This window comes from Oncorhynchus mykiss, chromosome 9 (genome assembly GCF_057628025.1).
Source record: "Oncorhynchus mykiss isolate SJ-2025 chromosome 9, ASM5762802v1, whole genome shotgun sequence".
Lineage (NCBI taxonomy): Eukaryota > Metazoa > Chordata > Actinopteri > Salmoniformes > Salmonidae > Oncorhynchus > Oncorhynchus mykiss.
In genome coordinates, this window is record NC_143030.1 from 22,346,510 (window position 1) to 22,361,353 (window position 14,844).

Genomic DNA, 14,844 nt, shown 5'->3' on the forward strand with positions numbered 1-14,844 from the left:
ATCATATACAAAAGAGAGTACCCTGCTACCCATTTTATTTTGAATGATTGTGTGTCTCCTCCTGATAACTTAGCTACACTTTATAGTAACTTAGTTAATGTTAGTAATGATCCAGTGATGATGACTACCTAGACTGTTGGATGCAAGTAACTCTATGATTCTGAAATGGATTTATAACATGATACAGATGTGTAATATGTATGTAATAAATGTATATATTACCTTGTTATAGATTCTTCACAGACACACAGTGTCTTTGTTGGGGCATTGTTGACAGATATTATGACTACACACATGAACTATCTCTGGAAAGTACATTTTCAATGATTCTTCGACAAATTTGTAAACAATTTGAAAATTTTCACAACTTCTAAAAGTTGCTGTGACTCTACTGGTGAAGCATTCACAGGGACTTCCATATACACTGCTGCTCCCTATCGACAGATAAAGGAATTTTGTCAATGGTTTGTGAAAACTGCTCAGTCACAATATGTACATTGTCATATCTGAAATCAGTCTCAACAATATAAATTATGTTCAAAGTATATTCACCTAAGATGTTTATTTTAATTCAGGCTTTTTTCATGAAGAGAGTGAGTTTATGCTCTTAGTGAAATGGCTGTTTGTGGTTTAGATGCAATGAGGTGTGTGTAGAGTGCACGTGGTGTGGACTGACAGTCATTGCTGGTGGTTAGAGATGAGTTTAGCTGAGAGTTAAATCTATTTAGAGCATTCAGAACACCACAGAGATGTTTTCAGGATACAGCTAAAAAAAGAGTTTGAGACAAACTAAAACACCAGTCAATAGATGCATTATGCAACCAAAAATAGCTTTGTTACATTGAGCATCAGCCTAATATGGTTGTTGCAAACTGAATCTGTGGTAGAAATATAAGGACAGAGAAAAATATGAATGCAAACCAAACAATATCTCTATATGAAATCAGTTTAATGTTTTATTGGATCTAAAATGCACAACAGTATCATTGTTAAAAGGAGATTGACAGAATACAATTTTAACACACAATGAAAAGCCATAGTTACACATGCAGTGTAGAAATCACAAAATCGGTGCGAGTTATTATTAAAGAGCAAAAGTTGATGTTTCAGTCCATGTTTTGGCATCTCACCCCAGAGTACACAGTGTCTCTCTCCATGGTGCTCCTCTGTCTCTGGGTCTTTGGCTTCTTGTGGATGACATTCAGAGCAGCGTAATGGACCGATGTGAGTGTGTCATCATCTTCTCGATCCTAAGAGAAATAGCAATACATTCCAAAGACATCATGAAATGACCTGATAATTTGATAGAAGGATCTGTTTACAGTTCATGAAACTCGTACAAAAAAAATCACTTTATGGTCTGCATACCTGGTTATGAGAACCGGGGACTGCCGGACCACTTGACTGAATGTGCGTTTCTGTTAGACAAACACATGGAGGTATAATCATCATCAACATAATCATCATCATCAACAGCGACATCATCATAAACATCTTCATAAAATGAATTTACCCAGTTTCATGACTAAAACTTGTAATCTACACTGCACCTACAGCTTTAGCATATTTTGTAGACAATGATAACTTACCACCGCACAGCAGAGAGGTTTTCTTGGTCATCTTATACAAAACACAACCAAGGATAATGATGAGGATGACACAAATAGCCAACGCTACACCCAGACAGTACACCAAGAGAACATGGTGCTCCTTACAACCATCTGTAGAAAAACAGACAGTGATAGAGGAGATTCAGGACATTTTGTTCATCCAGGCATGTCATTTATTCATAGCAATATGAAGAAATGTTAGACATTTTCAGAAATGTCAGAAATATCACTTGCGGTCAATGTCCAGTTTGGTCCCATTCCCAAATAGTATTTCTCCACATGAGGCCACAGCACAGTAGTAAGTCCCAGCATCAGAGAGGCTGAGGTTACTCTTGGGGAGGTTGTAGACACAACTCTGTGTATGAGACCCAGCCTCAGGGCTCTTCTCACACTGGTCACTCCTGTCTCCATTGGTGTAAATTATTTCTGGAGGTGATTCTCCTGAGCCATGTCTGAACCAATAGACACTGTGATCTCCTGCACAGGTCTCAGTGTGTATTGTACAGTTCAGAGTCACAGAGTCTCCTGGCTGGACTGACTCAGACACAGGTTGCTGTACAACAGTTTTGCTTGATCCTGAAATAAAAAGTTATGAATTAATTTTTAATTTTAGATGATGGATTAGCACATTTGAAGAATTAACATACAAGATATATTTTACGATATTACTGTTAATACAACAACAGCCCACCTTTCAGAATGAGTATTATCCCGTTTTTGAATTCCATCACATTAACATTAATTCCCCCACAGACATATGTGGCGGAGTCAGATGGCTGAGTGTTGGAGATGTGTAGATGAAAAAATCCATTTCCACTTTGCACTGTGAACCGAGGGTTATCTTTAAACTCAGTGTGAAATTGTGCACCACCATCATATTTGTAAATTGTTGATACAAGTTGAGGCTTCTGTCCTACTGCTAGCTTGTACCATGAGATATAAGAATTTCTGTCCGGATAGAAGCATTGCAGAATCACATTGTCTCCAAGATGAGCGTGCAGAAGAGGACTTGGATGGCTAATGTCCTCCGTGTCCACTATAAATAAAATACAGAGAAGATTACTCGAACATTTACTTGCTTTAAATACATTAATCCTAAATCCTGGTTGGGTGTGGTGTACAGTGTTTAGCTTCCCTTTGTGTGTGAATCAAACATGGTTGAACATTGATTCAGGAGTATGAAATATTAGAATCATTGGTTTACCAAAATTATTTTAAGTTGTTAAACTGCAATAACATAGATCATATAATGAGACGAACTTACAGGCTTGGATGAGAACCAGGACAAGACACAACCTGAACATCCTTCAACTTCTCTCTCTCTGGTCTGGTGTAGCAGAACAACTGAGATGAGGGTCAAGAGACAAAGTGAAGTGACAGCATCAGCGGAAATATGTATCTACATGCACCACAGGAGGCACAACTTTTAGGTTGGCTCCATTGGTTGTTTGAAGAGGAAGTGAGGTCAAAAAAATGTCTCACCTTACATACATACAGTATGTATTCATAGATGAATCAATGATGCTATTCTCTCTAAAATGCTTACGCTACCACAATGGAGTGCTATTTTTCTTCAAGTGGTTTAAAGTCAGTGGCAATTGAAAGTCTACACTAACACTTAAGTATTCATTTTTGATACAAAGTGGGATTGAAATTGATTTAATTGTAATTTTTCGTCAACGATCTACACAAAAAAAACAATGTCAAAGTGGAAGAAATTCGAATAAGTGGTAAGAATTGGGCAAGTCATTAAACGTAGAGGAAAAAAACACGTTTATTGAAATATCACACAGGCAAGACATCAGTCAGGAAGTTAAAGCTTGGTCGCAAGTGGGTCTTCCAAATGGACAATGACCCCAAGCATACTTCCAAAGTTGTTTTCGTTTGGTCAGGGTGTGATGTGGGTGGGTATTCTATGTTGTATGTCTAGGTGTTGTGTTTCTATGTTGAGGCAATCAGAGGCAGCTGGTTATCGTTGTCTCTGATTGAGAACCATATTTAGGCAGCCTGTTTTCCCACTATGGGTATGGGTAGTTGTTTTCTATTTCGTATCTGTACCAGACAGAACTGTTTCGGTTTCGTTTGTTCATGTTGTTGTTTTTGCATTTTTCAGTGTTCTATTAAAATAATTATGAACATGTACCACGCTGCACCTTGATCCTCACCTTCTTCCACCTACGACAACCGTTACAATAACCCAACCAATTCAAAATACAATGCTGAAAAAGATTTTAGAAATTGAAGGGAAGCCTAATATATCGGAGTAAGCGTTGAGATATTAACTTTAAAAGTCCTTTGACACAACAGAAAATAGGTTGTGAACTGGGATTTTACGACCCCTGGGAAATAGCTTATAGTTGTACGGGTAAGATTTATTAATGTTCAATAAATGCACCTCTATAGATAAGGATTCCAGAAAGGAGAAACACAGATCGAGATAGCAAAATACCCATAGAATGTGTTGAGAGAAGCACACACATAGGGAGTAGTGCCATATACATCAATTGTGAGACACATAGATTGTGAGAATATACTGTAGAACATAACTATAGTAATTGGATAGCGGTAGAAAGAACACACATAGAAGGTAAAAAGCACATACACATAGAAGAAGATGAGGCAGAAATAGGATTGGGCGGCTGTAAAAGGAGACGTGACCCCAGGTCAGGGGGCAGCGGAGGTTTTACAGTGGGCTGTAGATAGAGAGCAGAGAGAGAGAGAGCGGACAGACAGGAGTCGAATATTTATTGCTACTCTTGGGGAAACAGCAGGAAAGATTTGTAAAAGAAAGGGAGAAAGTCGAGAAAAGTGGACAAGAGTCAAGAGAGGAAAGGAAAAGAGAAGATAAGGCAGAGACAACGAGAGAGAGAGAGAGAGAGAGAGAGAGAGAGAGAGAGAGAGAGAGAGAGAGAGAGAGAGAGAGAGAGAGAGAGAGAGAGAGAGAGAAAGGAGAATCCTCGCTGGGGAAACGCTTGGACCTTTAAATCGGGGCTATTTTCTGGGAATTGTCTTGGTAGTACGTGCCGGAGTTTACGACTACAGACAATTATAATAATAGGGTTATTTGCGTCTCCATCTTTTCAATAGTGCTGGTGGTCCAGGGGTAGAACTCTTGCCTACAACGTGGGAGACTCGAGTTTGTATCGCAGCCTATGCACCGATAGACAAAAATGTATTCTGATTGTAATTCAAGTATTGATATGTTTTGCCAGGAGAGATACGGTTGTTAGTTTTTGTTTAAGATATAAACTGAACGTTTTAATAGCTTGTTTAGGTTAAATTGAAAGACTAATTAATTCTAAATAATAGCGAGGCGATTTCGATGTAATACGTTGTCTTGCCTAAATGGTCTGCTGGAACAACCAATTGAGAATGGAGTCGTATTTAAATTACGGAATCATAGAAGAGACAGTTACCTAAATCTAAAGAAATTCTAAATAATAGCGGAGAGATAATGGCGATAGAGTGGTGCCCACCGAAATGTTCTTCATTCCTATGGATTGACTGACATATGTTATAAACTGAGCGAAGTACATGGTACTTTGACATTTTGTAGAAGAGAAAGTGGGAAGTTTGGTTTTACTTTTACGATAGAATAAAGTTCAAGTTCAAGGTCAAACATTCATGACCAACTATATTCATTGGGTTTGGCTTGTCGAACCCTTACTACTGCTGCTGCAGTCAGCCAACAATGATTTGCAATTCGCTGAAATTGCTGCTGCCTGGGCACGGGCTGAGCGCCTGCTGCTGACGTCACTCACAATGCATTTTTGCAGCCAGGCAATGATGTTGTGACTGAGGATGTGACAGGGAAAATGGTTTGTGTCTTTTAGAGGGAAAATGCGTGCATTATAGCTTTGAGTCACTTTTCAAAAGTTGCTAAAAGTTCCAAATACATTTTTAAATGTAGCTAAATTTGCTAAATCTAGCAACAAGATTGCTAGGTGGGCATCGCTGTTTTTTTGTGCGTGCTGGGCTATATTTGGTTGTAAGGGATTCAGGTCTGAATAGTTGAATCGTAAGAGTTTTTCTGGTTATTGATTTTTGGTTTGACTGTTTAGGTAACACCAGTGAAATTGAACAGAAAGTGAAGGTATTCTAACATTATAATCTGTTTCCATTACGTGGAACAATGACAGGTCCGCAAAGTGGATTGCAGGTTGAGTTCATTTTATTTTAAAGGGACAGTGCTTCATTGTTTTTTTTTTTTGAATGTTTTCTGGGGGCTGTAATCTTGAAGGGAGTGAGGGAGGTAGAGGCATGTTTATACCAAAATTGAAAAGGCCTGGAAATGTTTGGTTTGTTTTTAGCCTTTTGGTTTGAGGAGATTTCCATTTTCCTAGAGACACGATATCTTTAAAGGGTACACACATATGGAATATTATGCATTTTATTTTATGAGTTTTAATTAAACACGTGAATTATTTTGATAAGGGAATGTTCTGGGAACCTGGGGTACAACATGTAGAAAATGTTTGATGTTTTTTCTTTAATTTGTATAATATAGTATGGAACACGAAGGTAAAAGGGTGGTATGACCTTTGACCTCTATCATGGCTTTCCTTTGTGGTCTGATCAGCGTCATGGGAGGGCCATTTAATAATGGCTTAATGAAGCTTAATGAATATAAGGTAATTTGTGATACTGATTTTAAGGTAAATTGAGTAATTGATAATTATGAACGAGTTTATAGTTCTTCGACATAGTTGTAATTTGAACCAATGAGAAGAAAGAAAGGGCATAGCCTTGGATTAATGGTAGACTTATGTTAAGTATTTAGAACCTAATCGAAGCCAACATGACAGGGATATATGACATCTGTGGGGATTCAGGATTATTGAGAGCATTGAGATAACCTTAATCAACCTATGCAAAATTACTTTAGAGATGGTCACCAAAGACAGGTGATTTATCTAAAATCCACGAGTTCAGACAGTGAGACATTTAGTAAATATTTGGGAAAACCCCATATTTGATACTGACTGTTATGAGACAGAGCGACACACAGATAGTAGAAAGGACAGACGGAGAAGCCCTCCCCGCACTGCTGAGACCTTGATGGTTTGGGAGCAGAGGAGAAGGAGGGGGGGCTAGGAAAAGAGCAAGATAGAGAGAGAGAGAGCAGAATGAATTTGAATTGCATGAGGAGAGAAGATAGGAGTGACACAGAATGGGTAGATAACTGTTCCTGAGTGGAGACAAAAGGGGCCTGACACTGAGCCATTGCATATAAATTATTCGGCACAACAGGTCGAAATAGTAGCATGTACTAGTGCCTGTGAAATAAGAAAGGAGAGAAAGGTTACTGTTTACATAGACAAGCACATAGGCATTTAAAACCATGCAAAGCAGCACAGATAAATCTTAACCAACAGCGCAGTTCAAGAAGAAGAACATATTTACCAAGTAGACTAAAATAAAAAGTTATAATAAAAAGTAACACAATAAGAAAAACAATATCTAGGCTATTCTGGGGGCACCGGTACCGAGTCAGTTGAGGTAATCTGTACATGTAGGTGGGGGTGAAGTGACTATGCATAGGTAACAAACAAACATCGAGTAGCAGCAACATACAAAAGGTAGGAGGGGGGGGGAGTCAATGTAAATTGTCGGGTGGCGATTTTAGGAATTGTTCAGCAGTTTTATGGCTTGGGGGTAGAAGCTGTTGGGGAGCCTTTTGGTCTTAGACTTGGCTCTCCGGTACTGCTTGCAGTACGGTAGCAGAGAAAACAGTCTATAACTTGGGTGACTGGAGTCTGACAATTTTATGGGCTTTCATCTGACACGCCTATTACATAGGTCCTGGATGGCAGGAGGCTTGGCCCCAGTGAGGTATTGGGTCATTCGCGCAACCCTCTGTAGTACCTTACGGTCAGATGCCGAGCAGTTACCATACCAGGCAGTGATGCAACCGGTCAGGATGCTCTCGATGGTGCAGCAGTAGAACCTTTTGAGGATCTGGGTCCCATGCCAAATCTTTTCAGTCTCCTGAGGGGGAAAAGGTTATGTTGTGACCTCTTCACGACTGTCTTGGCATGTTTGGACCATGATAGATCGTTGGTGATATGGACACCAAGGAACTTGAAACTCTCGACCCGCTCCACTACTTCCCCGTAATGTTAATGCCTGCCTTTTCCTGTAGTCCACGATCAGCTCCTTAGTCTTGCTCACATTGAGGGAGAGGTTGTTGTCCTGGCACCACACTGCCAGTTCTCTGACCTCCTCCCTATAGGAAGTCTCATCGTTGTCGGTGATCAGGCCTACCACTGTTGTGTCGTCAGCAAACTTAATGATGGTGTTGGAGTCGTGTTTGGCCACGCAGTTTTGGGTGAACAGGGAATACAGGAGGAGACTAAGAGTGGGTCTTGGGTGTCCGGGAGGATGCTGTTGATGTGAGCCATGACCATCCTTTCAAAGCACTTCATGGCTACTGACGTGAGTGCCACGTGGCGGTAATCATTTAGGCAGGTAAACTTCACTTCCTTGGGCACAGAAACTATGGTGGTCTACTTGAAACAGGTGTTACTGACTTGGTCAGGGAGAGGTTGAAAATATCAGTGAAGACATTTGACAGTTGGTCCGTGCATGTTTTGAGTACACGTCCTGGTAATTTGTCTTGCCCAGCGTCTTTGTGAATGTTGACCTGTTTAAAGGTTTTGTTCACATCGGCTACCGAGAGCTTTATCACACAGTCATCCAGAACAGCTGGTGCTCTCGTGCATGTATTGACGCTTTGCTTGTTTGATGGTTCCTCTGTGGGCATAGCAGGATTCCTTATAAGCGTCTGGATTAGTCTCCCGCTCCTTGAAAGTGGAAGCTCTAGCGTTTAGCTCGATGCGTATGTTGCCTGTAATCCATGGCTTCTGGTTGGGATATGTTCGTACAGTCACTGTGGGGATGATATCATCAATGTACTTATTGATGAAGCCGATTACTGAGGTGGTGTATTCCTCAATGACATTGGATGAATCCCGGAACATATTCCAGTCTGCGCTAGCAAAACAGTCCTGTAGTGCAGCATCAGACCACTTCCGTACTGAGCGAGTCACTGGTACTTCCTGCTTTAGTTTTTGCTTGTAAGCAGGAATCAGGAGGATAGAATTATGGTCAGATTTTCCAAATGGAGGGCAGGGGATCGCTTTGTATGCATCTCCTTGTGTGGAGTAAAGGAGGTCTAGGATTTTTTTCCCCTGGTTGCACATGTGACATGCTGGTAAAATTGTCGTAAAACTTATTTAAGTTTGCCTGCATTAAAGTCCACGGCCACTAGGAGCGCTGCTTCTGGGTGAGCATTTTCTTCTTTGCTTATGGCCTTATAGAGTTGGTTGAGAGCGGTCTTAGTGCCAGCTTCGCTTTGTGGTGGTAAATAGACAGCTACGAATAATACAGCTGAGAACTCTCTTGGTATAAAGTGTGGTATACAGCTTATCATAAGGTACTCCACCTCAGGCGAGCAACACCTCAAGACTTCTTTAATATTAGACATCGCACACCAGCTGTCATTGACAAAAAGACATACACCCCCACCTCTCGTCTTACCAGAGGTAACGTCTCTGTTCTGCCGGTGCATGGAAAATCCCTCTAGCTCTATATTGTCTGTATCTTTGTTCAGCCACGTCTCTGTGAAACATAAGATGTTACAGTATTTAATGTCCCTTTGGTAGGATAATCTTAATTGTAGGACATCAATTTTATTTTCCAATGATTGCACGTTACCAAGAATAATGGAAGGCAATGGGAGTTTACTCTTTCGTCTCCGAATTCTCAGAAGGGTGCCCGATCTGTGGCCTCTTTTCCAGCGTCTTTTCTTCATGCAAAAGGCATGAATCTGGGCCTGTTCCAGTGAAAGCAGGATATTCTTCTCGTCAGACTCGTTAAAGGAAAAGGTTTCTTCCAGTCTGCGGTGAGTAATCGCTTTTCTGATGTCCAGAAGTTATTTTTGGTTATAAGAGACGATAGCAGCAACATTATGTACACAATAAGTTAAAAAATAAGTTACACAAAAAGCTAAAAACCTTACAAAATAGCACAATTCGTTGGGAGAATGTAAAACGTCAGCCATGTTCTTCGGCACCACCTCCAGGTATTGACAACAAGCGGACCGCCACCGGACCCCGGCCCCCCGGCATTGTCTCGAGCAGATGGTATTGCTGTCCAGTAGAGACCTGCCACACCGAGTAGAGTCCCGCAACCTTTCCCCCCGCTTTATCGTCCCTTTCCCTATTTCCAAGATTATTAGCCCCTCTGCTGTTCGTCTTCTGTTGCCCCGTACCCTCCGCAATCATCTTACTTTTCGTATCTCACAGCCCTTTGTCTCCTGTTTCTAGGCCCACCCCTATTCCCCTTCTCATTGACAGCCAACCGGCGAGAGCAGTGAGGTGCCTCCTGAAGATTCAACCTTGGGGCAGGGCATTCCAGTACCTGGTTGACTGGGAGGGCAATGGCCCGGAGGAGAGGTGCTGGGTCCCCGCCAGGGACATCCTGGACACAGGCCTCATTGCTGAGTTCCAACGCCGGCACCCTGGTCAACCAGGTATCTGCCCAGGTAGGACACCAGGTGGCGTCAAGCCTACCAGCGTTTTCCCCCGTGCTCCTGTCTGTCTCTAGTTCCTGTTTTCTAGCTTTCCTGGTTTTGACCATTCTGCCTGCCCTAACCCTGAGCCTGCCTGTCATTCTTTACCTTGCCTTACCACCCTGGAATACTGACCTCTGCCTGCCCTTGACCTGTTGTTTGCCTGCCACTTGTTTGAGTTATAAACTTTTGTTCCGAAAAAGTCTGCATCTGGGTCTTCTCCTGAGCCTTGAGATTCTGACAGTAACATGTTGCTGAATCTGAGAGCTGCATGTCTGAGATCCGTAGGTGTTTATTCCTTTGCCACTTTGCACTGAAAAGCGAGGGTTGCCTTTGAAATTCATTGTGGAATGTAGCATTATTGACACAATTCAAACAACAGAAATCTCATAATTAAAATTCTTCAAACATACAAGTGTTATACACCATTTTAAAGATAAACTTATTGTTAATCCAGCCACAATGTACGATTTCAAAAAGGCTTTACGATGAAAGCACACCATGCGATTATGTTAGGTCAGTGGCTAGTAGAAAAATGTCAAACAATGTATAATCAATCTTTAGGATGTTTTTATCATAAATCTTCAATAATATTCCAACCGGACAATTCCGTTGCAATTAGAAAGGAAAGAGAACAAGCGTCACGCTCACGGACATGCGCGAGACTAAACTAATGTCTTTCAGCTTGACCACTTGTTGAAACAGCTCTTATTCGATCCCCTTTCACAATACAAGCCTGAAACAACTTCTAAAGACTGTTGACATCTACTGGAAGCCTTGGGAAGTGCAATCTGAGCCCACAGACACAGGATATTGGATAGGCAATCACTACAACTACAGCTTTCCCACTTCCTGGTTGAATTTGTCTCAGGTTTTTGCCTGCCGTATGAGTTCTGTTATACACAGAGACAGTATTTTAACAGTTTTGGAAACTTTAGAGTGGTTTCTATCCAAATCTACCAATTACAGTGGGGCAAAAAACTATTTAGTCAGCCACCAATTGTGCAAGTTCTCCCACTTAAAAAGATGAGAGAGGCCTGTAATTTTCATCATAGGTACACTTCAACTATGACAGACAAAATGAGAAGAAAAAAATCCAGAAAATCACATAGGATTTTTTATGTATTTATTTGTATTTATTTATACAGCCCACCATGCTCTTTACAGGTAAACTGAAAATCACTTACTGTATATGATCAATGCTAAAAGTGGACTAATGCTAGTCATTTTGCAACACATGGCTGGATGAAAGCTGTCTAATACTCTGTTATAACTCTTATCTGGATAGATAGTCTGTGTAACAACAATTCAAATATCCAACAACCTTTTTTTCCATCTTGGCAATCATACTTTAAGAACCAATTTACCATCACAGGTTCATTTTAAAATGTGTTTTTCATGTAGTTTGTTTCTTTTTTGAAGCATACATTATATGTACCTTTATGCTCTTGGTATCAATATCAGTTGTGTGCCTTAGATATCTTTGGTTCCATCACTTGCAGCAGTTACAGTTCTCCTGATGACCTATAGGAGGACTGTTATTCATAGAACGTTATTTGATACTGTACGTACAGGATGAATAGGGGTGGAGCATCATGAGTGTATAAGGGGGTAACACCTACAGGATGAAACAAGTGTATTTTATGTCAGTCTTGCTTTCACTATCATTCACAGAAAAAAAGCACTAACTGAAATGTAACATCTGAGTAGGGGTCAGAGGTGTAACTGGGTGGGTAGGGCTCTTGGCTGTAGTCTGGATACACCTTCTATTCTACACTCTGTAAATTAATGATTACAGTTCAAGAATGGATAAAACCTATGATCTTGTAAGTGATAAGATACTACATGGCATGCAGTATGTCAGTAGGTCTGTGTTTCTAATTGTGATGGGGGAGAACAACAACTGAAGAGAGTAACTGACTGACACCACATAGACATCCTGCTGAAAACCACAGGGTGTGTAGAAGTTCAGCAGGCCTGTCCTAAGCGTAGATATTTTCTCGTCTTATGCTGACAGTAGACCAAAATGTCCAGATACCTGTGAACAGCTTAGTGCATGATGAGTGCTTGTGTTTGGCATGGTAATAGTAGGTTGTCTCTGCAGAAGCACTCTTGACAAGCATTCATACAGGCATACTGCATGTACAGAAAACAAGAGGAGGAAGAAGTCAATTTCAGATGGTATCAGATGTTTAAATTCATATTTATAAAAAAAGGTACATACACAGGGAGCAATTCAATCAATTAACATAAAACTTTTTAGGCAAGGTCACAGACCATTAATATTAAAAACACAATATGATCAACTCAGCAATCTCAATAAATATCATAAAATACAATGCTTAAGTGATGATCTCCTGAAGTTACCGCAAAACCTATCTCAAGTATGGTTTTAGGTTGATCTATTTCCTGATGAGGTAGATGATGATGAAGATGGTCAGACAGCAGAGGAGAACTCCAGTTCTTATGATGGAGAGAAGGACCTGGATTTTCATCTGTGGATAATAGTCATCAAATTCAATGTACAGCTTGGTCCCGTTCCCAAACAGTATCTCCCCACATGAGGCCACAGCGCAGTAGTAAGTCCCAGCATCAGAGAGGCTGAGGTTCCTCTTGGGGAGGTTGTAGACACAGCTCTGTGTAGGAGACCCAGCCTCAGGGCTCTTCTCACACTGATCAATCCTGTCTCTATTGGTGTAAAGGATTCCTGGACGGGATTCTCCTAAGCCATGTCTGAACCAATAGACACTGTGTTCTCCTGCACAGGTCTCAGTGTGTATTGTACAGTTCAGAGTCAGAGTCTCCTGGCTGGACTGACTCAGACACAGGCTGCTGTACAACGATGGTGTTTCTGGATGCCGATCCTGACAAAAAGGTTTTCACGTCAGTAAATGTGTTTCCTTTTTTGTGTCCTAACTCAACATTTGTTGAAAACTACAGTAATGTCTGATTTTGAGAATACCTCACATTTAATGAAGACATTGTATATCCAAAACGAAAGTGCAAAAATTATCAAGAATATACGTAGTTGCAGAAAAATAGATTCTAGTTATTTTCTCTCTAAAATCAGATTTTGTACCTTTAACAATTAGAATGGTTCCTTTTCAAAATTCCACCTTGTTGGAAATATAATTCCCACAGTGATATGTTAATGAATCTGAGAGCTGCATGTCTGAGATCCATAGCTGTTTTATTCCTTTGCTACTTTGCACTGAAAAGCAAGGGTTTCCTTTAAATGCATTGTAGAATGTAGCATTATTGTCATACTTGTAAAAAGTTGTCATGAGGATAGTCACCCAAGCTTTGCTTGAACCACAAGAAGTGTAGTGTCAAGTTGCCTTCATGGAAGCAGTGCAAAGTCACTGTGTCTCCTTTGTTGGCTGACACTAGGCGCATGGCTGAGGATTGTACCGCAGCTAGAATACACACAAAGACAAACATGAATAGCATCAATAAAGTTCTTTGGTGTCTTCAAATTTAAGGTGTACCCCCTCTAAGCACAGTAGTATAAAAGTTGAACCTACCCATCTCCCTGAGAAGTGGAAATATCAGGCAGTGTGATGATCATCTTTGAAGATGTCATCCTCTTTACTAACTGTGTCTTGAGTGGAGAAGTCTACCCAAGTAGGCCACACTTCTACAGTGGGCTATTTGGTGATTGGTTGAACTGTCATTTTTGTTGATGCCTTATCCAGCCCACCATGGTCTTCACAGGTAAACTGAGAATCACTTACTGTAAATAATCAATGCTAAAAGTGGACCAATGCTAGTAATTTGCAAAACTGGCTGGATGAATGCTGTCTAATACTCTGTTAAAACTCTTATCTGGATGGATAGTCTGTGTAAGAACAATTCAAATATCATCAACTTTTTTCCCTTATTAACAATTTTTTTTTTTTTTTTTTTTACCTTTATTTAACCAGGCAAGTCAGTTAAGAACAAATTCTTATTTTCAATGACGGCCTGGGAACAGTGGGTTAACTGCCTGTTCAGGGGCAGAACGACAGATTTGTACCTTGTCAGCTCGGGGGTTTGAACTCGCAACCTTCCGGTTACTAGTCCAACACTCTAACCACTAGGCTACCCTGCCGCTCATACTTTACCACCTGAATTACAATCATAGGTTTAACTTTTTTTTAAAGCATTTGAAGCACACATTATATGTACCTTTATGCTCTTGGTATCAAAATCAGTTGTATGAAATATCTTTGGCCTCACCACATGCAGCAGTTACATTTCCGCTGATGACCTATAGGGGGACAGATATACATAGAACCTGACTTGATACTGTACGTACAGGTTGAACACGGCTGGAGCATTATGAGTGTATAAGGGGGAAACACCTACAGGATGAAGCTACTCTATTTTAAGAAGTGGTGGGAAAAGTACCCAATTGTCATACTTGAGTAAACGTACAGATACCTAAATAGAAAATGACTCAAGTAAAAGTGAAAGTCACCCAGTAAAATACGACTTCAGTAAAAGTCTAAGAGTATTTGGTTCTAAATATATGTACGTTTCAAAGTAAATAAGTAAAAGTAAAAGTATAAATCATTTCAAATTCCTTATATTAAGCCAACCAGACGGCACCATATTCTTTTTCTTTTTTTTACATTTACGGATAGTCAGGGGTGCACTCCATTTACAGATAGTCAGGGGTGC

The 14,844-nt window shown here is 40.5% G+C and overlaps 1 protein-coding gene and 1 pseudogene across 1 annotated transcript; both read right to left on the reverse strand.

Annotated features, from left to right (window-relative positions):
* Positions 1 to 848: 848 nt before the first annotated feature.
* LOC110531685 (V-set and immunoglobulin domain-containing protein 1-like) lies at positions 849 to 7,454 on the reverse strand. The gene is made up of 7 exons (XM_090185779.1): positions 7,406 to 7,454; positions 2,302 to 2,646; positions 1,845 to 2,186; positions 1,590 to 1,721; positions 1,369 to 1,418; positions 1,131 to 1,250; positions 849 to 878 (listed from the first exon to the last, which is right to left on the reverse strand). The coding sequence occupies exons 1-7, from the start codon at positions 7,452 to 7,454 to the stop codon at positions 849 to 851; spliced, it is 1,068 nt and encodes a 355-aa protein (XP_090041905.1).
* A 5,130-nt stretch (positions 7,455 to 12,584) lies between these two features.
* On the reverse strand, positions 12,585 to 13,690 carry LOC110532954 (uncharacterized; annotated as a pseudogene).
* Positions 13,691 to 14,844: the final 1,154 nt, after the last annotated feature.

Bases quoted from the DNA above. Each gene is read 5' to 3' on its own strand.
- LOC110531685 (XM_090185779.1), bottom strand. From the start codon at position 7,454: ATGACCCAATACCTCACTGGGGCCAAGCCTCCTGCCATCCAGGACCTA. The intron at 1,722-1,844 runs GCAAGTGATATT...GTTTTTCTACAG, and splicing joins GACCAAACTGGACATTGACC to ATGGTTGTAAGGAGCACCAT. The intron at 879-1,130 runs GTGAGATGCCAA...TTTCTACCACAG, and splicing joins GAGACACTGTGTACTCTGGG to ATTCAGTTTGCAACAACCAT.